We start from the raw sequence: 23,331 nt of genomic DNA, 5'->3' as shown, positions 1-23,331 counted from the left end.
GACATAGTTCATTCTGCATGGATACCACCGCCTGAGCCATCATCCTTACATCTTTAAATCTTCCCCGATGATGTCAGGTATGTCGCGCAACCAAAATAAATGCTGTTTCTAAGGACGAAATCATCACAGCTTCACAACAAAGCCCAGTACATTGGCGCGACTCGTCATCTGTTATAAAGAGTGGCGTAGTGGGGGACTCCGGATTGATTTTGACCACCTGGGAATCCTTAACAAATGCATTGGTGTTCTGAGGGTCATTCTTGATCATAAAATGTTGATCCTATAGTTAGAAGTCCAGGGCGTGACCTCGGCATCTTGAAATGAAGTTTAAGGCGCGTAAGCATTGACGTAAAGGAAGCGACGCGTAAAATATATTTCGCGCATTTTGAAGTTTGCCTGCATTTGTGGGATCCGTTTGTGGTGTGCATAATGATGCATTTCAAGAAATCGCATCCGTCGCGCAAGGTTTTTCCTCGGGAGATAAGACCGCTTCCTAAGTGTAACATGAATGAAAAAAGAACTTGGCGAGATCCCTTTGTTTGAACGACGAAGCAGGCCGCGCCTTAAGCTGTTTTGTTCAATCTTCCATAATCATGCGCTAATCTGCCCATAAAAAGGCCCACATTATTATTCCTCGCGTAAAGGGCATCCATTTAAAGTTAGGTCGTACCTTTCCCCGACTGGATCTCTCTGAATGCTCTCTTTTTTCTTCTGAGAACTATTCTCGTTTGGAATTCATTACCAGCGGATGTGTGTACCGCATCAATGTTGATGTTTGCTCCCCGCAATGATGCCTTAATGGCAGCCGCGGGTCACGTATGAATAATAATAAAGTTCAAGTAATCCGGGACACGCGCCTAAATCTCGATTAGTTAGCGTTTGTTTCCATGAGCGATTCGTTACACTGATTATGCAAAATCATACGTAGTCAAAGTTTTAAGCAGTGTTCTAATATTACAGGCTAACAAAATTCCTACTGCAACTACTCGGCAGAATCAGCCTTGCCGTAAATCTTGCTGGATTCTGTCAGGTCGCACAAAGGCTGTGCGTTTTTTTACATTATCAGGGGTTATCTCGATTATAGTTCATCCATATATTAAGAATAATTAGAGAAAAACAGGACGTGTGTAACGCACTTTGTAGCGCCTGGCTTTTGAAATTTTCTGGTGCACACGGCAGTAGCACAGGCTAAGTCAATTGATCTGAGCCTAAAGAATTCCAGAAGTAAGCATTTAGAGATTTTTAGCCAACCAGACGCTCTTCTGATTACCATCATAGCCTCGGCCCTTTCTCTCCTCTTCTTCATTCCCAAGCTGCTTTGCAAAGATATCCTACCGACTAATATAAAAGTCGGGCAGCATTCCTGTAGCATTTACAGGTATGCAGCATTTTACATTCCTGTAACACGTGAAGGCGAAAGCATTGCTGCCCACTCGGTAGTGCATATGGTTATTTATTTATTTATTTATTTATTTACAAATACTGCTATCTCATTTTAGAGACATAGCAGAGGTGGGTTACATAACTTATGAACATAACATGTCAACCAACGTGGTTAGGCAGTTCTTGCTGAAATTAATTAGTCGGCAATGAACGCCGAGAACCATCTAAGTTATTCCATAATTCAACAGTGTGTGGAAAAAAAGAAAACTTGTAGCAATCTATTTTTGGAAGGAAGGGATCTATATGTTTAATGGGTGAGTACGTCGGGTTACTGTGTATACGATAGGAGGGGTCAGTCTCGTTGCACGACATAACGAGCCGCACTGTGAATTAAACGTGTGACGCTGTAGGTCGACCTCCTTTCTCAACGACGCATGCGAGCACCTAATGCAATACCTAGAGGTTCTTTCGTTCTCTTGCTCTCCGTCTGTCTGTCTGTCTGTCTGTCTGTCTGTCTGTCTGTCTGTCTGTCTTTCTTTCTTTCTTTCTTTCTTTCTTTCTTTCTTTCTTTCTTTCTTTCTTTCTTTCTTTCTTTCTTTCTTTCTTTCTTTCTATTCAGTCATTGCATCTTTTCTTCCTTACGGTGGTATGAGCCGTTCCTGATGATGATATTTTTTGCCTCACTGGACTGGACGTCGCTTTTTTTTCGGGTATGAGCCATCGTAACGAGCCACTTAATGCTTCCGCCTTAATATTCTAACTCGAACTTAAGGTGAAGCTTTAGCGTGGGGGATCGTATCTAAATACATGGGAATTCTCCAATTGTTCTTGCGAGCAACCACTGCACCGCATTTGCTGAGTCGTGTTGAATTTGGAATAAAAAAGTTAAGATGTAAGGATTTGAGAGAGCAATTGTTTTATCCGAATTTCGAAATATTTTACAAAAATTCATAAAAATTGGAAAATTTTAAGAAACAAAACTTGAAGTATACAGCCCTGCACTTCAGCAACTAAAAACGGTATCGCAATGCTTCAAACTGAACCGCAATATACATCTAAAGTGGACAGAAATGATTTATCATAGGCCACCCTGGATGATACCGGTAAATTGTGAACGTGACATTAGCAAAATTCTTCCAAACATTGTAAAAGATTCACGTAAGTTGTAAATTCATGCATCAACTTTATCCGCTTTGTACGCTCCAACGGATTCAGCTGCTAGAAATGCGATATTTGCTTTTGATGCTGAGTTACGGATTTGTAGAGTTTGTACTTCTCTTTTTTCATGTTTACCGAATTACGGCAATTCTCGTAAAAATGTTATGCCCGAAATCGAAATTCTGTTTGCTGCAGTCCCCGGGATTTAACTTTCTCTATTAAATGCAACAAATCTCATTCAAATCAGTTAAGCCATTTTCTAATAAAAACATCTTTTTTTTTTGCGTTTGACATACATTTGAGTAACCGGCATCCTATAAAGGCCCGAACAAAAGCTTCCTCTTAGACAATGCATAATGCTGGTTTCATAGGAAGCCCATGAAAGAGAACAGTGACATGTATGCAAGCCCGTGGCCCCTGTGATGCGCAAATAAAAAGAAAAAAAAAACACGCAAGAAAAAAAAATTGGAGGTCGCTTAAGCTTCGCCTTCAAGAGTGGAACGCGACAGCGTTCGCGTCGACCCGCCAAGGGGTGTAAGACAATGGGCTACGGCGCAGCGACTACGCGCTCCGCATCGGACGCGGTGAGCGTCGAGCAACGCAGCGTTCGGCGCGACAACGAAATGTGCGCCTGAGCAAGCGACGCACGCCTGAGCCTTAGAAACAGCTCGTTTCTAAGGCAACACCGCGTTCACTAGAGGCGCTTTTGTACCGCTTTGAAGCATCGAACTCGTGGCTCGCCGTCTTCTTCTGAACGGTCGCTTTTCTCATGTTCTCCGCTTCAAAGGTTTTATCGGCCTCTGGCCGAGGTGCTGCTCAGGCTTCAGCCAGCAGCAATGACTACCGTGTTGTGTTACCCCGTCTTCCTACCGGTAAGCTGGTTGTGGACTCCGTTTTCCTGCATGCTGACTTAAGTGGTCGACCGTACAGAGCCCAAGACTTCAGAGACGCCCTTCGGAACGTTATTGACCTGAAGGAAATAAGTTCCATCGGACAATTTCAGATGTCGCACGTGTGGATGGTGACGTGCAAATCAGGGATGACAAAATCAAAGCTAGTCGCATGCGGGGAATTATCCGTAAAAGGTAGACGCTGCGTCGTCATTGATCCTGAGCCCACGGAAGTTCGAATGAAGCTTTTGTGGCTTCCTGAGCGTTTGGAAGATGACTACATTCGAGATGCGCTTCAGGCTTACGGGAAAGTCAAGTCTATATCAGCAGAAAGCTGGAGAGTATCGGAGATGGAACAAATGCGTACGCTAAATCGGGACGTGGTGTTGACTCTTGCCGATGGAGTGAGCGTGGGGGACGTTCCACATCTACTACCTGTTTTTGGAGTGCAGAGTCTCGTATTAATTCCAGGCCGGCCCCCACTTTGTCTGCGCTGTAACAGGGTGGGGCACATTCGTCGAAACTGCAGAACCCCGCGTTGTGAAACCTGCCGACGCTTTGGCCACACATCTGAAGAATGTGTCGTAACATACGCCGATAAGTTACGACACAGAACAAAGCCTCCGGATGAAAGCTTGCAAGAACACATAATGGACATTACGGAGGTTCTTGACGCGACGGGAGACGTTCCCTCTTCCGCGGAGACCCGCTGTGCCAGTAAGGCCCCTCTGCCTGTTAAAGACAGTCACAATGGCATCGCAGAACTGCCCGTGAAAAACGAAAGTAGCGAAGAGAAAGATGACCAACCGAAGCAACAACCCAAAGGAGCACCCGCTACCACGGAGCCAGCTGCTGCCCAGCAAGCGAATGAGGGAGCCGGAGACGACTCACCTGATGCACCCAAGCGTCTCGACACGTGCGCTGAGCCGGCAGATGACAGACGAAGTAACGCGGATACTTCAGTTCCGAAGCGCCGTGCGACTAACAGATCGGAATCAAGCACAGACAGCGAGACGACCAGTACCACAAGAAAAGCACGTCGCCGCAAAACATCGAAACACTCAGGAAAGTGCCGTCGATCACGGTCCAGAAGGCCAGGTGGGGTTTCGGAGGGAGCCTCACCGTTGCCCTCTAGGACCGATCACATAGATCATTAGGTCCAAATAATTGGTAGTCACCATGGCCCTGTCCCAGCAACTTCTATTCGCAACCTTGAACGTACGAGGCCTTCGGTCTTTGCAGAAACAGGCACAGCTTCGCCGGCTTCTGTCTAGGAAGCGCCTCGACTTCGTCGCCGTGCAGGAGACGAAGATTGAGCGTGATGACGAGACAGAAAGGGCTTTGCGACCTTTTCTGTCTGAGTATAATGTTTGCGTTTCACACGCTCTTGGTTTATCCGCGGGCTGTTTCCTGTTTCTGAAAAAGAGCCTACTTTATTCAGCTTTTAGTTATCATGTCGACACTGAAGGTCGATATATATGTTGTGATTTTGTGTTGCAGGGTGTGCCATGGCGCATAGTCAACGTCTATGCATTTAATGACGCTGCAAAACGAACTCTTTTATTTCATACTGTGTCTAGTCTGTTGGACTGTGATCGCTGCATTGTTTTAATGGGAGATTTCAATTGTGTATGTGATCCCAACGATCGAAGCGGCATTAACACTCAGCGGGACAGGAGTCGTGAAGTTTTGTCTAACATAATAGAAAATGCAGGGCTCGTTGATATAGGAGTGTCGGGACAGGGTGCTCGCTCTTATACAAGAATTCAAGGTCATTCCTACGCCCGCCTTGATCGGATTTATGTTTCTTCATCGCTCCTCTCTCGAGGACTATCCTGCATTACTATCCCCGTTTCATTCTCTGATCATTGTATGGTTATCGCAAACATTGGTGAAAAATTTGTAACTAATTTCCGACCACAGTGGGCACTCTGGAAGCTTAACTCTGAGCTCCTAAATGATCAGGAATTTATTAATCGCGTGCGCCTGGCTCTAGCCAATTCTCTTTCTAGTGACTTGCCATTATTTGCTGCTTGGGAACTCTTTAAACAAGAGGTTCGTGCAGTGGCTATAGAAATTGGATCGGTGAAATCATTCTATAGAAAGAATGAAGAAAAAACGCTTCTTAAGAGCCTATGTAGCCTTTATGAGATTGAATGCGAAATGCCAGGCACTTACATTGTTGACATAGAAAACATTAAATGTGAGTTACAAAAGTATGACGCGCTACGTTACAGAGGTGCGCGAATTCGATCTCGAAACAGGCGTGCTCTGCAATCTGAGCAACCAACACGTCAAGCTTTACTTGACGAGCGACGTCACGGTATTTCCAAAGTAATTCCGGAAATATACTCGGAAGGTAGTCTTGTAACAAATACTAATGACATAATTTCTCAGTTCGAAACTTTCTACACTATGTTGTTTAGTGCCCCTCCGGACGATCACGATGCAAAAGTTTTAGAGAGTTTTGTATCTCTTGTCAAACCATTACAGGATGATGACTGTGCAGTCATCAGTGGTAGCCTTACGATTCAAGAAATTGAGCTAGCTATTGATCAGCTGCCTTTGTCGAAAACACCCGGCCCCGATGGACTTTCATGTGAATTTTACAAAGCTTTCAAATCAATTATCAGCCCCATATTATTGGATATTTTTATTTCAAGTTTAGAGATTGACGCCCTTCCGCAGTCTTTTTGCAAAACCCACACAGTTTTAATTCCCAAAAGTTCAGATAAAGAGAAACTGCGTTCCGTTGAAGGCTATCGACCAATCACATTGTCAAACGTGGATTACAAAATTTTTGCGAAAGTTCTATCTAATAGATTGCAATTTGCGATGTCAATTCTAATTGGTTCCCATCAGACATGTGGAATCAGGGGCCGATCAATTCAAACCAACATACATATCGCCCGTACCCTTCTTCAATACTGTTATGGTTCCACTGAGCAGCTTGCAATGCTCCAGGTAGACCTTGCTAAAGCTTTTGATCGTGTCAGTCACTCCTATTTATTTTCCCTTCTGGAGCATGTCAATGTTGGCTCCATTGTGCTTAAAGGCGTTAGGCTTTGCTACACCTGTTGTACTACTCGTTTAGTTATTAATGGCCAACTCTCCGAACCCATTTCTATTTGCTCATCAGTAAAACAAGGCTGCCCGATGTCCCCACTACTATTCGCCCTTTACCTGGAACCGCTATGCTTAAGCGTAATTCAGTCGAGTAACATCCATGGCTTCAATATACTGGGTAATGAAGTTAAAGTCTTAGCTTATGCAGACGATCTAGCGTTCTTCTGCACGGATAAGTCCAGTGTTGAAAAAGTAGTATCGAAAATAGAAGAATTTGGCAGCGTATCAGGAGCGCGAATGAACTCCTCAAAAAGTTTAGGCTTATGGTTTGGCTCATGGTGCTATACACCAGAACAGTTTGCAGGCGTTAAGTGGACTGATGTCCCGCCAAAGTATCTTGGCGTGCCGCTAGACGCATATAAATTAAGCGCACACTATTGGAAAGAACGGGTTTCGGTACTGCAAAGTTACGCCCAGACATTCGTTCCACAACGACTTTCTATTTTTGGGAAAGCCGAAGCCTGCAATAAGTTCTTGGCAACAAAAATTTTCTATGTATTGCAAGTTATCCATTGTGCTAGGCTATACATCCAACGCTTTCACCGTATCTTTGCAACCTTCATATGGTCTTCAACTTTTGAGCCCATGAGGCGCGATAATGTCTTTAGGCCTGTTAGTGAAGGTGGGCTGGGCTTAGTACATCTTTATGTGCGGCAAATAGTGTCTCGTTTCTTCTATTTTCGCGATACTTCCCATCCTGTAATTCGTTCATACATGCAAGTCACACTTGTTAATGCGTTACCTGATTTAGTTGTTTTTTCAAGTTTTTCTTCGCGCTTATGCTTGTGGGGGTTCATGCAAGAAGTTTACTTGGCGGTTCGTTTCCTGACAGTTCGGTTTTCCACTGAATACTTGTATTCTGTGTCGCGCAAAACGTTGTACAAAGACTTACTATCCATGCTATTTCCGCCTCCACTTTACCGATCCATATACATTAATTTGCCAGGCCACGATGTGCTAAAGCGAGTTCGCAAAATGTATTTATCCCCTTGCTGCAAAACATTCTTTTATAAAGTTCATAGTGAAACCATACCGGTTAAAACATGGCTACAAAAAAAGGGTATCTTTGTCTCTTCTGTTAACTGTCGCCTTTACGATGTACCAGAGACAATTGAACATTGTTTTATTAGCTGCACCGACGCCATCCTATTTTGGGATGTCCTCCAACGGACTTTAAAGAAAGACTTTGAGATTAACGCTCATACTGTCCGATACCTGCTACCAACCTGTGATAATAGTGCGCCTTTCGATATGTTTTTTGTAATGGGAATGCACAGTTTGTGGAAAACGCGAATGATGGACCGCAACGCCGAAACGGTTGTACCTACAAGGGCAAATTTCATCCAAATGACACTACACCTAAAGCAGGTTTATGATGGACTCGGTGTACAACCGGACTGGTACCCTATTTTGTTGAGGTGCTTATCCTTGCTACCCTTCTAAAGTGACACGAACGTTTCTACTCACAGTATGAACGCTACCTTTTCTGTGTGTGACTTTCATTGTGCCCTCCATTCTCTGACTATGCAGAACTGGTGAGCGTCTGGTTGAATGGTTGAATGCAACTATAATAAATACCATGAAAGAAAGAAAAAAAAAGAACTCGTGGCTCAGTGGTAACGTCTCCGTCTCACACTCCGGAGACCCTGGTTCGATTCCCATCCAGCCCATCTTGGAAGTTGCTTTTTATTTATGAAGTGCCTGCCGTGATTTATCGCTCACGGCCAACGCCGCGGACGCCGACGCCGACACCGACACCGACGCCGACGACACCGGCTTTTCTGCGACACGAGCTCCTTAACGCTATCGCGTTAAAAAACGATATTTATCGGAAGCTCCGCGAGGACAGTTATCTCGGCCAGACATCTCATCCGGAATACCATCGAGCTGCCTGGACAGATATCTAGCAAAATCATCGATTCAGCCACTCGACCAAATAGGTGGGCGTCTTCGGGATAAGGTTGATACATGAGCGGACCCGTTTCCAAGCGCCGAAGTGACGCGACAGTCTCTGGGTGGGTTTGTTTTATTGTTTTCTTTAGTCGTGCGCCGTGACATACATCGCGGCGCGAATTTCAAATTATTGAAGGTCGATACGCCACGTAGTGGAGAGAAAACCAAGCAAAATGTTGTGCCCCATTCCTGGGTATGGTTAGCTGACGCGAGCATCGAAACAAAAAATGAAATTAACAGACAATATCCTATTTTTTGCTTATTCCTTTGCACTAACGCGAAAAGAGTTTTGCGTCTAAAAGAAGTTATACCTTTGTTATACTTTGCGACTCGTTTTTATTGCGTTACCATAGCGACAATCCAATGACTCGCTAGACACGCGCCCGTCACGCCACCGAAACAAGCACGGCCGGCTGCGCATTCGACATGCTGTTTCTTTCTTTCTTTTTTTTTCGTAGCTCGCGCAAGCTTTGTCCTCTCTACCTGCTTGTGGGTCCCTGTTGCTCTTCGGCGTGGCACTCCTATCGTATTTTACAGCGGTAAGGTGAGAAATCTTGCTTGGCAGAGTACGCTGCATTTCAAGTAATTGAGGCTTAGGGTGCGCTGTGGACTTAGCGAGAGGCAGGTCGGCCACTGTCGCGCAGTTAGTTTATTGGCTCGCTGACAAGGTTGCGAATCTTACTGGGACAAAACCGCTGGGCTCTTTGGGAGTGTGCTCGCTTGTTGATTTCGTTTCTTTATGAATGAGGTCTTTGTGCCCTACATTTAAACCATAATTTCCTTTATTGCGATAGCTATTATATCGCCACTCTAAGCGAATTTCAGTCGTTGCTGTCGTCGCCTTGATGTTAAATGTAAAGCCCAAGTGTAATAACATTGTGGCCGCGCGCCGTGTGCTGTGGGTGCGAGCGATAGCGTTCGAGTATGAGCCAAGCATGGTGGCTCGATTTGGCGCGCGCGAGGGAAGATGATGGGGAGGATGCACGCCGTCTTCCGTCGCGCGCAAGACACTCTGAAGTGGGGCGTTCTACTTCGGCGGTGGCTGCGTAAGGCTCGGCTGAGCGCGGCCGCAAGGGCCCCATATTGAAAGCAATCTGCACTGGGTACAGAGTCTAGGCGCACCGAGGGCAGATAGCTTTGCGTGCACTGTGTCCTCGCCGCTTAGTTCGCGTTGAAGCGAGAGGCGGCATGCGGGTCAGTTCACTCGCTGCTGCTGCGGCTGTTTCTCGCGCCAGCGTTTTGACATCGAGTGCCCGCGGTCATCGAGTGAGGTGTGATCCTGTTTGCCGGTGTGCGCGTGACTCTGTGCTTGATGATTTAGTTAGTAAGCGAATGTTTACAAGTTTGCAGAGCCGATGAAACCACTATCATTACTTCGTGTACTATCTAATAATTTGCTGTCACAATGGATGCTTGGCGTTGCGGGTGAAAGAGACTATTGTTTGTTCCTTTTTTTTGTAAGGGCTCCTTCCAGCATTCCAGCATTCCAGCATTCCAAGATAGTGGTACCATTCTTCGCGAAATGAAATTATTATCATGTTGTCTTGCGGAGTTGGAAGTATGGCGATCTACGAAGCTGTCCGTGTTTAGAAGCATATTGAACAAAGAAAAGCGTCTTTTGAACGAACAACTGTGTCAATGCGAATGTTGTAGGGATCTTGCGAAGTTCAGTGAATGCACTTTCATCTCGTTGTGGCGGCTAGTCGAAAAACTACGAAGCAGTTTTGAGGAGGAGGAGGAGGAAAGAACTTTATGGTGTGCCCTGCGAGTTGGTGGGGAGGGCCAAAGGCCCCGCCTAGGTGACGGCCAGGAGTTTTTGGGTCCTGGCGGCATCCTCAGCCCGCTGGACGGCCCATAGTTGATCTTCGAGGGCGGGGCTGAGCAGCGCGGCTTCCCAGCGCGTGCGAAGGCTGCTGCTAGAGGCCTCGTTTTCTTTATTGTTATTTATCCCTCGGCATTTGTTATTTATCCCTCGGCATGCTCCAGAGTGGCTCTGGATTCACATGTTTTGCATTTGTCCGTAGGATATACATCCGGATATATGATGTGCGAGAGCGCAGGATTCGGATACGTCCTAGTTTGTAACTGCCGCCATGCGACAGACTGCTTTTTTGTCAATTTTGCGTGAGGTCGCGGGAACATGCGCCTCTCTAACCTATAATGTTTCGTGATGTCATTATATGTGGTCATTCTGTCCTCCCGCTCCCACTCGTTTACTGCACCGTCACGTCCGGAGGGTGTCGGGGCGTCACTTGCGACTGCGGCTCGGTCCGTAAGCTCTCGAGCCGCGTCGTGTGCCGCCTCGTTGTTACCGTCCTCCGCGAGGGTGTGAGCGGGTGTCCAGGTGATGTATATCTTTCTTTTGTAATTTTGGCCTCCTGCAAGAAGAATTCGTAGTGCCTCCGGGGAGATTCGGCCGTTGGCAAAGTTTCTTATTGCCGTCTGAGAGTCGCTGACTATCACGGTTGCGTTAGTCTGAGCTGCTGCGAGCGCTATGGCTACTTCTTCAGCAATCTCGTTACTTGTGGTGCGTATCGTCGCGCACGTCTTGCACCGTTTCTCCCTATCAATTACGGCTGCCGTAAACCCCCGTCTGCGACTGTATCGAGCGGCGTCCACGAACACTGCGTCCTTGTCGCTGCCGAATTTCTTCTGTATTTGCTTCGCTCTGTTCTTCTGTCCTTATTGTGTTCTGGGTGCATGTTCTTTGGTAAGGGAGGTATTGCCAATCTTTCCTTCGTGTCTCTCGGTATGTCCACCTTGACACCATGCTGTGTGTGGTAGCCTATGTCTAATCTCTCTAGGATGTGTCTGCCTGCTCTAGTCTTAGAGAGGCGTTCATATTGTGCCGTACATTGCGCTTCAAAGCAGTTTTGAGTTCTGAATTCTTTATTGCACAACATTTTATCTAACGGGGTGCGCACAATCTATGTGGTTGCATCGCCAAAGGCTAGTATGGGACGAATTTTCAAAGTAAATTTGAAAAACTCAGTTCAAAATAAAGAAAGGAAAGCATTGAAGATGTCAGAATGAGGACGTTCCTCTCGTAAAAACAAGATACCACACCGGACAATAAGCAGAAGTTTACGAGGACAAAAGGAGTTACACAGTAATTGCCAAAAATGAGAACACGCCGACCCATCAGTTATCATCAATGCGCGGGGGAGCAAGCCGAATACAGAACGGTGTCCTCCTTTCCTTTAGTTTCGCACCTCGCCATGGCGTGACGCAACACGTGATCTACGCGGCCGTGCTTCCTTTCCTAAAGATGGATTCAACGGGATACAGATGCCTCTGTCTTTCGTTCTGCCGGGGATTACGAGGTCACGCGCATGCTAAAAAAAATAACACATGGCAAAAGTTTGTTTCCATCTCTCTCTTTCGCAGTTTCTTTATCAATATGGCAAACTGAGCGACTTGGTAGGCTAACATAGTCCAAATCGGCCGCTCTGTTATCATTCTTTCGCACTGTTTGATTTCGACCATTTCCGTGCATTTGGACGTTGCCTATGCCGAAATAGGAAGCGCTGTAACCTACACTGGTATCGCGGCTTGCTTTCACCTTGGCTGCCATTTTGCCATATGTCGGTGCCCGTGGTTGCGTGCAAGAGTGCCCACCCGTTTTCGTGAATGGCATAAGCGTCTGCGCTGGGGCCGCAACTCGCGTCGCTTTTTCGAGAGGACCACGGAGTGACTGCAAGGATGCTGGCTGCTCATTTATGTAGGATATTCCGGTGGCTCGTGGTTCGAACAAAGCAGGGATGGACAGCCAGGTCAAGCTGCGTGTTCCAGCAGACAAGGTGAGACCACTTCATGCAACCGTATTGAAGTAATTACGCACAATCACCATTTCGCGTAGCAGCTATGTAAAGTGTCTTCCACTCATTTCTGTGCAAAAAACTTTGTTCTTACTGCTCGCGACGTAGGCATACCAGTCGTTGGACAAGTGCAATGATGCACGCCACTGAATTTAATGTCGTTGCGTTGAAAACATAACCTGTTCGTTCCACATTTCTAAACGCAAATCACATCTTGATAAAAGCACGTTCACTGACTGTTACGGGCCACTTTACGTTTGCCGGAATTTTGCCAATCGTTTTGCTGGTTCTTGTCATGGCACCATCGGCTGAAAACGTCAAATCAGGGACACGCCAAAAACGAAAAATTATGCAGATTCAAGGTACATGTGGGAACGTATTTGAAGCGAAGCTTTATGTTTAAATTATATACAACTAAAGGCGATGCGTACAATCCTTTAATTTCATCATATGCAACGAGTATATTGATGCAATATCTAAGCAGAATCTTTAGCTCGCACAATTTTTATAAGTGTGCACTACACCGTTCAGTAACTATTTCTAAATGTAAACACCAAATGACGCGGATACACTGTGTTAGACGTCTTCGTAGCAATGTCACAAGGACGAAGGCAATGTTTAATTCTTGACGAGGGGAGAATGCTGATGACAGGTGTGTGCTCATAAATGTATGAGACATTTGCAATAACCCAAATTTGGGACATATTCGAGGCAGTTGTGTTTTGAAAGAAAGCGTGGTTCAACAGCTGTGTGCAAATGGTCACAGGCCATGCACTTTGTTGTTGCAACTACGTGCTTACGTCCGTGAGTATCTTTGAAGAGCGATCTTATCAGTATGGGAAATAACATATTCGACGTTCGCCAAGGCACTAGGTTAAAATTTGGAACAATCAAGTTTACTTTGCCCATGTTTTGTTGTCAGCGAGACCAGTGTGTCGCATAAATATTTTTTTCTGCCCATGCCTGTCTTTTTTGTGGATCAACCTTGAAGCTTTTCTTTGTGTGCAATATGGAGCTTCCCGCTTACGTTCACGTCTGTTAGTACCTTCGTAACTGTTTTCCTTTCTCTTGTGACTTCATTCTTTAGAAGTTATTTGTGGATCCCAGGAATTGATTACATTTCTTAACCTGTAATAATAATAATAATAATAATAATAATAATAATAATAATAATAATAATAATAATAATAATAATAATTAGCAGCAGCAGTGACACAGTGAGCACGACAACAAGATTACGAGACAGTGACGTTGGCATGATGAAGTGATGACTATGTCGTCGGTGGCATGACTGCTTCATTGCTGTGGCAGGAAGAAGTTGCATCGCGCTGTAGAATCCTTATGGATGCAGCTATTAGCTTTCTTTGCCTCGTTCGCACGTTTTCTTGGAGTGTCGGTGGTCAATGGTCTATACTCGGTGGTCTATACTCGGTGGTCTATACTCGGTGGTGGAAGCTCGGTGACTAATGGAGAAAGTCTGGTTGATTCGCTTGTTCTTTCGCTCGTTAGTTCACTCGTTCACTTGTTCGTTAGTCCAATCGTTCAGTCATTCGTTCATCAGCTCTCTCTTCCAGCCATTCGTTCATTGGTTCGTTCAGGGTATTCATTTACATTGATGATCGAAGGTTTTTGAAGTTTCTTTTCCTGCCACAACACGTTAGTTATGCCACCGACATCACAGTGACCATCACATTCTCGTCACATCGCCGTAGTTTTGCAATTCCGTGGTTGTCAAGCTCAGCATGTTGGTTTCGCCATGTGCGTGCCATCGTCGCTATGCCATCGTGGTCACTCTTGTGCTCTCTTTGTCCCACTGCTATGGTGTTTTTGTCACCGCCGTCATGTTAATGTCCTAGTTAACCTTTGTCGCAGTCGTTAACACCGTTGCGGCCATGTGATCATATTGCCACAGTCGTCTTCATGATATCAGCACAGTGTTAATGCTACCGCTCTCATCATGGCGCTCTCGTCACTCTTGTCGTACTTCAAAGCCGTTCACGTGCATCGATTTGTGTGGTGGTGGTCGCTGTGCCTTTGTCTTCTCATTTTGTGTTTCTCTTCTTATTTCCACCTCCCACGTGATAACGCATGCATACGTACACACATAACACAAACGATTCACCTTAGGCAAATAGGTTGAATCAGTAAGCTCAGTACACGATCAAACGCAGTTAAACGATGCTTTTGCCAAAATAATTTTGTGGTGTGAGCAGTGACAAATGCCCATCAATTAAAAAAAACTGTTTTGATGAGAATCACTCGAAATAAGGAACTCCTGGTATTTGGTTATTCTACAGCTGATCGTGGTTCTTTATGAGGTTGAGCAATATAAATATTTAGGATTGCTGATTACTAACACTCTCTTGGAATACACTCGTAGATTATGTTGTAGCCAATGCCTTAAGGAAGTTGTTCATTTTAAGGCGTACACTGAATTTACACTGAATTTTAACATGTAATGTCTGGGCAATAGTGTTTCTGAAGCACACAGACGTCCTAATGAATTAGGAATTTGAAAGAATTGATTCATTAGTGAATTGATTTTCTTTGAAAGAGCCATTCGACATGTTCTAAGGGATGTGCCACTGTGACACCAGAGGTACTACATAATCCTAAACGCATCAAAACATATCGTGCTTCTCTGTGCATACACCCGTAATCACCATTTTTCCACCGAGAAGCATCATAAGTCGCCTTTGTCCTGGTGTCATCGCTGCGTAGATGTCTGACACCGTGCATCCGACTAATTTGGTGTTTGTATTTCGGCCTAGCTTTTTAACGGTGTAGCCTATAATCGTAAAAAAAAAAATCAATTCGAATCAGGTTGACCATTTCGGTGAATAAACATAAACGTCAATGGGATTACACACTCCACAGGCTGAAAGTTAACACAATTGTACGCTTCGTCGTTAATTCTATAGCATTTGACTGCATGCTTCACTCAAGCTTCGCGTCAGCTACATTATAACGTGTGCTTAGGACCTGCATAATTTTGTTTTCATGGGGCATGCATCAGCCATTTAGAAGTGCTAATATAGGCCAACTGACACATTGCAAGTTTAGCAGCATTATGATACGGGAAACAATATTCTACTCCGGGCAATCCATTGACATGTTGTACTTCATTAGTTTGCATAAGCCGTGTTAGTTCTTTTTAAGTTCATCTATATGCTGCACCGTTTTTAACAAAACCATCGACTGATCGGCGGCGCAGGCATTTACTCTCTGCTAGTCACCTTGCTACGCCACATACCTTGTTAGCTTGCTCAGTTCTTGACTACTTGTACTTACAGTGTACTTGTACTTACCTTGTCGCGAACACAAAACTGGTGCTGACAAAATTTACTACTTGGGCTCGTTGTTAATACAGTACGGATATGCTTGGACTAATACAAGGGAAGCACGCAAGCACAGCGCAACTGTTAACAAGAAGCGTTAAAATACAAAAATAAGAGAACTTTTAACAAAAAGCATTTTTGTACTAAAAAATACAAAAAATAAGAGAACTGTAATGCTAGACGTCATAAGTCATCCATTTCCAAAAGCTACAACGATTAAAGCGGTTGCCTAACTGACACCCAGCTCACGCACGACAAAAATCCACCGGTACATCTGTGACCACAAAAGCGTTACGCAATGAAAACGGAAGCTAACCCTAAGGCAAAAAATAAACCAGTCATCACCATCCGCCTCTTGTAGCAATTTCAAATAACCCTTGTCTTTGCGCCTGCTGATTCCATATTGTGCCAGCCAACTTCACAATTTTATCACATCACCTAACTCCTACCGTCCTCGACTGCACTTCCGTTCGCCTGGAACCCATTGTGTAACTCTGTAATAAACCACCGGTTATCTGCCCTATGTAATACAGCCTGCCCAGCTCAATTTTTGCCTATCAATGTCAACTAGAATATTCACTTTTCTCGTTTGCTCTCTAATACACAGCGCTGTCTCCCTGTAATTTTACCCGTAGAATGCCACTATTGTGCATATTTCTAATATAGCGACAAGCTGCTGTCATGATTTCATGGTGTACCGTATGCGACGGAACCGATTTTAATTTTTTTGTAAGTTTTCTTCCTATGATCAGGGCCACCTTTGACAAATCAACCTTGATATACGTATTCTTTCACCTATTCTAGAAGTAGACTACCAATCTAAAAAAATTTTTGTACTTTGCTAACCAATTGCACTTTAGCCTTGTGCACATTAATATTCGACCTTACTTCGACCAAGAGCACTGTCGGGCATGAGGGATTACCTTAGAACACACCCCTGGTCTTGCAGGATGACGTAAGAGAAAAATAAAAATGGACTAGCGATGCCGTGCACAAGCGAGATTCGTTGACCTGTCGTTTCTACGGCTAGATTGCGACTGACGAAGTCAAGCGCACAGCAAACGCCAATAAAAGTGGCGATGTCTTCCTCTCCGGCAAAGCAACAATAAAAGCGAGAATGCCGTAATGTGTAGCAGTTGTCGCATTTACCACTGTTATATAATTCAGCGATGTTAAGTGTCTAAACTGCGATCGTGAGGCACGCGGTAGTGGGGAGCTCCGGTTTAATTTTAACCACCTGGGCTTGATTAATAGGCACCTAAATCTAAGCGCATGACATTTTCTTGTTTTTGCATTTCTCCCCTATAAAAATGCAGCCGCTCCAGTCGGAATCGAACACGCGACCGCGAGCTCAGCACCGTAACGCCACAGCAACTAAGCTTTGATGGTGGGTCTGCTCAGGACTACATGCGAGTTTAATTTAGACAATGGCCGAGCCTCTCATTAATACAGGCCCGTGCTACTGTTCTTTATACTAAGAACGCCCGCTGTTTGTTGAAATTCGCCATCCTTCCTGCTCTGATTGACTCGCAGGCTGCTAACGCCTTCTTTGATTGGACAAAAAAAAAAAAGAAACATGGTGGCATTCGACGGTGTCCAGAGTAGAACCTCACGGCTTCATGTAAACCATATTGTTCGCTGTCCTTCTGACACAGACGTTCCGTGTCTTTTTTTTTTCTTCGGTGCTGAGAACGAACGGCGCAAGGTCGGCATGGTCAAGACGGCAAGACGGGGCTGGCCTTTCGTGCATCGTCACCAGGTCGAGCGTGGAAGTTAGCACGGTGGCAGGCTATACTAGCCAGGCGAGCAAGGTGACCGCATCGTAGACGTGACGTCACGCGTCTTGATCTGTCCTTTGCCTTTCGCTCCGGCAAAGTAACTGCGTAAAAAAACAATTTCACGCACACCAAACTGAGTACGCCAACGCATCTTACTCTTTGCAATCAAGCGTGAACAAGGCTCTATAATCCTATAAATATTTAATAGCACAACCACAATTATCCTACCTAGTGTTTTCACTACAAAAATTACAAACTGTGGCGAAGTTGGGCCCGGGTTATCATTATACAACGCGGAAGGGGTTGAGCCCACCGACTCAATATTGGTAGCATCCTAAAAGATTCATCATCATCATCATCAGCAGCCTAGTTACGCCCACTGCAGGGCAAAGGCCTCTCCCATACTTCTCCAACTACCCCGGTCATGTACTAATTGTGGCCATGTTGTCCCTGCAAACGTCTTAATGTCATCCGCCCACCTAACTTTCTGCCGCCCCCTGCTACGCATCCCTTCCCTTGGAATCCAGTCCGTAACGCTTAGTGACCATCGGTTATCTTCCCTCCTCATTACATGTCCGGCCCATGCCCATTTCTTTTTCTTGATTTCAACTAAGATGTCGTTTACCCGCGTTTGTTGCCTCACCCAATCTGCTCTTTTCTTATCCCTTAATGTCACACCCATCATTCTTCTTTCCATAGCTCGTTGCGTCGTCCTCAATTTCAGCAGAACCCTTTTCGTAAGTCTCCAGGTTTCTGCCCCATATGTGAGTACTGGTAACACACAGCTGTTATACACTTTCCTTTTGAGGGATAGTGGCATCCTGCTGTTCATGATTTGAGAATGCCTGCCAAACGCACCCCAGCCCATTCTTATTCTTCTGGTTATTTCAGTCTCATGATCCGGATCCGTGGTCACTACCTGCCCTAAGTAGATGTAGTCCCTTACCCCTTCCAGTGCTTCGCTACCTATCGTAAACTGCTGTTCTCTTCCGAGCCTGTTAAACATTACTTTAGTTTTCTGCAGATTAATTTTCAGACCCACCCTTCTGCTTTGCCTCTCCAGGTCAGTGAGCATGCATTGCAATTGGTCTCCTGAGTTACTAAGCAAGGCAATATCATCAGCGAATCGCAAGTTGCTAAGGTATTCTCCATCAACTTTTATCCCCAATTCTTCCCACTCCAGGCCTCTGAATACCTCCTGTAAACATGCTGTGAATAGCATTGGAGATATCGTATCTCCCTGTCTGACGCCTTTCTTTATAGGGATTTTGTTGCTTTCTTTGTGGAGGACTACGGTGGCTGTGGAGCCGCTATAGATATCTTCCAGTATCTTTACATATGGCTCATCTACACCCTGATTCCGTAATGCCTCCATGACTGCTGAGGTTTCGACTGAATCAAACGCTTTCTCGTAATCAATGAAAGCTATATATAACGGTTGGTTATATTCTGCACATTTCTCTATCACTTGATTGATAGTGTGAATATGGTCTATTGTTGAGTAGCCTTTACGGAATCCTGCCTGGTCCTTTGGTTGACAGAAGTCTAAGGTGTTCCTGATTCTATTTGCGATTACCTTAGTAAATACTTTGTAGGCAACGGACAGTAAGCTGATCGGTCTATAATTTTTCAAGTCTTTGGCGTCCCCTTTCTTATGGATTAGGATTATGTTAGCGTTCTTCCAAGATTCCGGTACGCTCGAGGTTAGGAGGCATTGCTTATACAGGGTGGCCAGTTTCTCTAGAACAATCTGACCACCATCCTTCGACAAATCTGCTGTTACCTGATCCTCCCCAGCTGCCTTCCCCCTTTGCATAGCTCCTAAGGCTTTCTTTACTTCTTCTGGCGTTACCTGTGGGATTTCGAATTCCTCTAGGCTATTCTCTCTTCCACTATCGTCGTGGGTGCCACTGGTACTATATAAATCTCTATAGAACTCCTCAGCCACTTGAACTCTCTCATCCATATTAGTAACGATATTGCCGGCTTTGTCTCTTAACGCACACATCTGATTCTTGCCTATTCCTAGTTTCTTCTTCACTGTTTTTAGGCTTCCTCCGTTCCTGAGAGCCTGTTCAATTCTATCCATATTATAGTTCCTGATGTCCGCTGTCTTACGCTTGTTGATTAACTTAGAAAGTTCTGCCAGTTCTATTCTAGCTGTAGGGTTAGAGGCTTTCATACATTGGCGTTTCTTGATCAGATCTTTCGTCTGCTGCGATAGCTTACTGGTTTCCTGTCTAACGGAGTTACCACCGACTTCTATTGCGCACTCCTTAATGGTTCCCATGAGATAGTCGTTCATTGCTTCAACACTAAGGTCCTCTTCCTGAGTTAAAGCCGAATACCTGTTCTGTAGCTTGATCCGGAATTCCTCTAGTTTCCCTCTTACCGCTAACTAATTGATTGGCTTCTTGTGTACCAGTTTCTTCCGTTCCCTCCTCAAGTCTAGGCTAATTCGAGTTCTTACCATCCTATGGTCACTGCAGCGTACCTTGCCGAGTACGTCTACATCTTGTATGATGCCAGGGTTCGCGCAGAGTATGAAGTCGATTTCATTTCTAGTCTCACCATTCGGGCTCCTCCACGTCCACTTTCGACTAACCCGCTTGCGGAAAAAGGTGTTCATTATCCGCATATTATTCTGTTCTGCAAACTCTACTAATAATTCTCCTCTGCTATTCCTAGAGCCTATGCCATATTCCCCCACTGACTTGTCTCCAGCCTGCTTCTTGCCTACCCTGGCATTCAAGTCGCCCATCAGTATAGTGTATTTTGTTTTGACTTTACCCATCGCCGATTCCACGTCTTCATAAAAGCTTTCGACTTCCTGGTCATCATGACTGCATGTAGGGGCATAGACTTGTACCACCTTCAATTTGTACCTCTTATTAAGTTTCACAACAAGACCTGCCACCCTCTCGTTAATGCTATAGAATTCCTGTATGTTCCCAGCTATTTCCTTATTAATCAGGAATCCGACTCCTAGTTCTCGTCTCTCCGCTAAGCCCCGGTAACACAGTACATGCCCGCTTTTTAGCACTGTATATGCTTCTTTTGTCCTCCTAACCTCACTGAGCCCTATTATATCCCATTTACTACCCTCTAATTCCTCCAATAACACTGCTAGACTCGCCTCACTAGATAGCGTTCTAACGTTAAACGTTGCCAGGTTCAGATTCCAATGGCGGCCTGTCCGGACAGGCCTAAAAGATTACACAACGCAAAACCTACAACGAGAGAGAGAGAAAAACATGAAGGTTAGCCAGCGTAAGCACAGCTTGGCTACCCTGCGCTGTAGAAAGGGTAAACGGAATAACAGGAGATCGAAGGAATAAAAATTAAGATTGAATAAAAGAGAAGACAAGGAGAACATTATCGGTGTGTTCACTACAGTGGCACTCGTAACTTCCTATGCGTGCGGTTAGCATTCTTCTGGAACTTTACACAGTTCGCGGTGCGCTTGTCTGTCTGTTAGTTTGTTAATCCTTACCTAAGCTATATTGCGCCAACTTGGGTAAATGGGTAGTAAAAGGTCTATTATGTATAGCATCAGGCTACTGGGCTGAGGGAACAGGGTGGGTCACCGACCTGCAGACCACCTTGTGTCACTGGGTTCAACGGTACGCATCTCTCTTCAATGAACTTCTTACGTGTTACCTTGTGTCACTGTGTGTTTGTGCTATTAGAAATGTGCCGCTCTTCAGTGAAGCTTTTTCATGGAAGCTAGGGTGACTGGGGTGTTCTAGCGACCTGGCGTCCTGTATCCGCCCTGCACAGCTGGGGAGCCGCAGTTCTTGAGTACTGGTATCTTGATGCCCCACCTGTGGACCTGTTGGCCAGCTCTACTATCAGCCTGGTGTCTTGCTGCCTGCTTTGTGGATCCAGTAGCCACCCATTCTTGCCAAGTGGTATCTTGCTGCCCACGCTGTGGACCTAGTGACCAGCTGGTGTAACGACCTGGTATCTTGATATCCCTGCAGACTTGGTGTTCAGCTGTTCTAGCGGCCTGATCTACTGCTGATCACAACATCGCGCGCGGGTTAAGGGATAGCGTTTGGCATAAGCATCTTTCTTTTTTATCCCAATTTCTTTATAGAAACAGGAAGTTGGACGAGTTGGTAGGTTAGCATCCTTCAAATTTGCGACTATGTTGACTTAGTCTTTGCGCTGTTTGATTTCGGCCATTTGTTCGTCTTTAAGCGTTGCCTTCGCCGCGATCACACGCGATGTAGGCAACACCAACATCGCGGCTTCCTTTCACCTAAGCCACCATTTTCCCCGTTGGCTCCCTGCGGTGCACGCAAGAGTGCCTACCTGTTTTCGTGCACAGTTTTAAGGGACAGACAACCGCTCAGAACTTGAATCGAAATAACCCCGCTGATAGAATGATTCGCTATCGTAGGGGCTAAAACGAGCTATCTTTTTCTCATTATACGTGGATGTATATTTTTAATACATCACTAAAATTTGCGAAAAATGTCGTTTGACACCCCACGCGGCGAAAACATGAAGCTGCATAAGAGGTCCACCACGTGACATTCTACTAGTGTGCGCGGTTCCTGGTCCTTCGATCAGTATTGAAATGCAGTATACTTTTCTATTGATTTTCCTGACTTACAATGTGCAGATAAGCCTTCGTTCGTAGTGAGCAGATAAGTGGCGCTGCCTTCGCCTTCGTTTTCGACGAGTTGGCTTGGCTCGTCTATCTACAAACAACAATGACAGATGCCAGCCAACCGTGACGTAGGCGTGTACTTGGGGAAAAAAAACGCGGTACAAATGTAAGAAATGTCTGTACAACAAGGCGAACTTATTGCACCAGCTTTTCATTTTCGAAAGCGGTTGAAAAAATCAAATTGTAGGCTGTTAACCACAGTTGCACTCACTCCTGTTAAAGCAGAACGATGGGCAGCTTTCATAATTTGCGAGGCGGGCTAGTCATCGCTCTCACTTCTCAGAGTTGTCGTAGGAGGGACTCTTACTTTTTTTAGAGGCTGCTCAGATAAAAAATCTGCTTACTAGTTATCCACGCGCTTTTGGAATTAACCGGTGAAGATGTAAACACTACCGAGGGTGAGCTTTGCGTTGCGCCATAAAAAATCTTGGTCCTTAAAAATTGATTGTCAGTCCCTTTAACGTAAACCACCCTTATACCACACCATATTACACAACAAAATGCAACGGAAAGGATGGTGGCTGCTCGTGTGTGTAGGTCATCCCCGTGGCTCTTGATTCCGACAAACCGCCGTGTTGACGTATAGTGGCTTCGGCGTTCGCTGCTAAACCAGTGGGGCGGGATGAAATCCCAGCCGCCGCGGCTGGTTTTGTATGTGGAGGAAGTGCAAAAAACGCCCGTTTAGTCAGCATTGAGTTCACTCTAATGAACCCCAGCTGGTCCGACCTACGCTATGCCTAAGAGTAGTATTCTGGTTTTTGCCCGTAAAAACCTATACAATATATTTTTTTCCTTGGTTAAGAAACTCGGCGACTGGTAGCCGGACAAAGTTTTGCGTCGGAGCCGACGAGGTGAGCACAATTTTAGCAACTTCCTTGACGTAATTAAGCCCAATCGACTTCGTGTTTAGCAGCTACATGCAAGTTTCTTTCTGCTGCCTCTTGCTGTAAATGCTTTCTTTTTGGTGCCTGTAAAGTAGGCTTATCAATGGGTAAACAAATGCAATAGTTGTTCAGTGCTGCCTGTCGCTGAATTTGAGGTTCAGGGGTAGAAAAAGTAAACTGTTCGTTCCCTATTGCGAAACACAATTCAACACTTGCTGATAGTGTATTCAAGGAATACTGCGGGCTGGTATAAGTTTGCCCATGTTTTGCCTTGTTTTTATTGATTGCTGTCCTGGTACCACCGGTAGAAAAATGCCGAATCACT

The 23,331-nt window shown here is 45.2% G+C and overlaps 1 protein-coding gene across 1 annotated transcript; it reads left to right on the top strand.

The window, feature by feature from the left end:
- Nucleotides 1–3,310: 3,310 nt before the first annotated feature.
- On the top strand, nt 3,311–21,384 carry LOC142559213 (uncharacterized). The gene is made up of 2 exons (XM_075670844.1): nt 3,311–4,347; nt 21,225–21,384. The coding sequence occupies exons 1-2, from the start codon at nt 3,311–3,313 to the stop codon at nt 21,382–21,384; spliced, it is 1,197 nt and encodes a 398-aa protein (XP_075526959.1).
- Nucleotides 21,385–23,331: the final 1,947 nt, after the last annotated feature.

Source organism: Dermacentor variabilis, chromosome 10 (assembly GCF_050947875.1).
Source record: "Dermacentor variabilis isolate Ectoservices chromosome 10, ASM5094787v1, whole genome shotgun sequence".
NCBI classification, from domain to species: Eukaryota; Metazoa; Arthropoda; class Arachnida; order Ixodida; family Ixodidae; genus Dermacentor; species Dermacentor variabilis.
The sequence above is the reverse complement of the archived record's forward strand: the minus strand, read 5'-3'. Positions and strand labels throughout refer to the sequence as shown.